General features: G+C 37.6%; 1 protein-coding gene across 1 annotated transcript in view; it reads right to left on the bottom strand.

Annotated features, from left to right (window-relative positions):
• The window catches only part of LOC101351916 (alcohol dehydrogenase E chain-like), a 35703-nt gene extending 35113 nt beyond the window's left edge, over positions 1-590 (bottom strand). Inside the window, exon 1 of the mRNA XM_023725198.1 lies at positions 378-590. Within this exon, the coding sequence (XP_023580966.1) occupies positions 378-575 (198 nt within the window). The 5' untranslated portion in view covers positions 576-590. The remainder of the gene's footprint in view (positions 1-377) is intronic.
• Between the last annotated feature and the right edge of the window lie 1573 nt (positions 591-2163).

Raw genomic sequence — 2163 nt, forward strand, 5'->3', positions numbered from 1 at the left:
CATGTAGGTGCTCTTGTAGAATGAAAGACTAAATGATCTCCGAGCTCTAAAATTTAATAATTCCAAAGAGATCAAATAGAGAAAAATTATTACTGAAAAGAAAACTTTACTTTTTCTTAACTAAGTTATCAGCAATTTTTTCATCTGTGATAAGCAGGTGAGTTTTCTAGGACATGCTCTCAGTTTCCTCTGAGATCAATCTTCTATCCATAATTGACACCCCAAATTCTATGTGTATATCAGTGCTATTATGGTAACAGGGGAAAAGTACTACTAAAATCTTTGAGGAATGATCCCTGATTCCTATGAGAAAATATTTCCCTTTTGGTCCTGACAATCTAAGCGTAGTTAGTTTTATCGCCTGTTGTCATTCCTACCTTGGCAACATTGACGGCAGACCCATAACCAGTAGAAAACCCACAGCCGATGAGGCAGACTTTCTCCAAAGGTGAGGCTGGATCGATCTTGACCACTGAGATTTCATCCACCACCGAATACTCAGAGTAGCTGCTGGTGCCAAGGAAGTGGTAGATAGGCTTCCCTCTGCAGGTGAACCTGGTGGTGCCATCCTCCATGGTCCCCCGAGGCACACTCAGACTGCACAGTGCAACAGAGACACATAAGGCATGAGCCAGGAGCATAGGGGACGTGCAAACTCACTGGGTGTGCAAGGACAGTGTCAGAAACCTACTCATTTTTCAAGCACAAGTTGCCTTCTGGGTGTTTACAAACTGCACATTTTCCACACTGGGGATTAAAGAGCGGGATGACTTTGTCACCTGGAAGGGAATAAAAAAAATTCTTAAATTTCTTCCCAAGTGTTAATAGATCAAGTACTTCAAGCTTAGGCATATATATTAGAAGCATGTATCTTTGCCAAGTCTCCCGAGAAATAGGGTTCAATCACCACCATGCCAGTGGTCACTGCCTGTAAAAATTGCTTTTACTTTGGGTTTATATGTGCCTAAAGAGTCCCAAAGAAGAAATACAAACGTGGGAAACACCATGGTCTTTTAATCATTTCCACTGTATCAAATAGTTATCTTTAATTGTGTAACCAGATGTCTACTGGGGCTTTACACACATCCTGTCATTTAGTTCTTAACTAATTACACCTCAAATGTTCTCACTGTAAGTATAAATACAAATTTTAGTTGCAAGTGAGCTGCCGTAGTTCCATTGGATGTTTTGGAGATCTGGCATTTTGCAATAGTTTGAGCTACGATCAAAAAAGAATTTTGATAATCATCATCCACAGAATTTCATGACTTTTCAGAGTCACTATGCTTATCTTTAAAGTGAATGCCTATTTAATTTATTTATTTTGTTCTTTTTCAAGGAAAACTAACAAGAATGGGACAAAGAATTCAACAAATTCCTTGGAAAACCTCATTCCTCAGCAATGAGGCAAGTACTTTCCTGTAGGATAAGAACTGACTTTCAAATGTTTCTAGCCAATTACTTACTTTGTGAATTATCCATTTTTTCTCTTAAGGCGGAGGGAGCAAGGGTGCAAAGTAAGAGTGTTGTTTTATAATTAATTTTTTTCTAACTAAAGGAAATACTAAGAGCTGAATCTCAAACCAGACAATTTACTTTTTTCTGTTCACAGTTCAGTTAAATTTGGTCGGTGAGAGTAGGGTGTGGTGGGGGGAATGGGTGAATCTACTGGCTAAAGTGATTTTTTAGCATTAAACATAATTTTTATTTTTAATCACTTTTGCAGTCTATTCACAAGACCAGGAAAAACTGTTAAACCATCATATCTAGTTGATATACTTTATGTGAAAACAACAGCATAGACATTTTCTATTGTGCTTACCTTTTACCTCTAAAAATATTTACCTACATTAATACACAATAAAATTAGGATAAAATAAATGTTAAAAGTAAATTAGACAACAATTTGTAATCAGCTATGGTTAACTATGGTTTAAGGTAATAAAACAGACAGTTTATGCAGGATGCCTGTTGTTAACCAAATAAAAAAAGAAATAAACTGTTGCCGTGGAGTTGATTCTGACTCATGGTGACCCCATGTAGAGTTTTCAATGGCTGATTTTTGGAAGTAGATCATCAGGCCTTTCTTCCAAGGCACCTCTGGATGGACTCGAAAGAACCTCATGTTGAGTCAGCCATACCCTAACAGCCCCCACCCTGTAA

Source organism: Trichechus manatus, unplaced genomic scaffold (genome assembly GCF_000243295.1).
Source record: "Trichechus manatus latirostris isolate Lorelei unplaced genomic scaffold, TriManLat1.0 scaffold00291, whole genome shotgun sequence".
NCBI classification, from domain to species: Eukaryota; Metazoa; Chordata; class Mammalia; order Sirenia; family Trichechidae; genus Trichechus; species Trichechus manatus.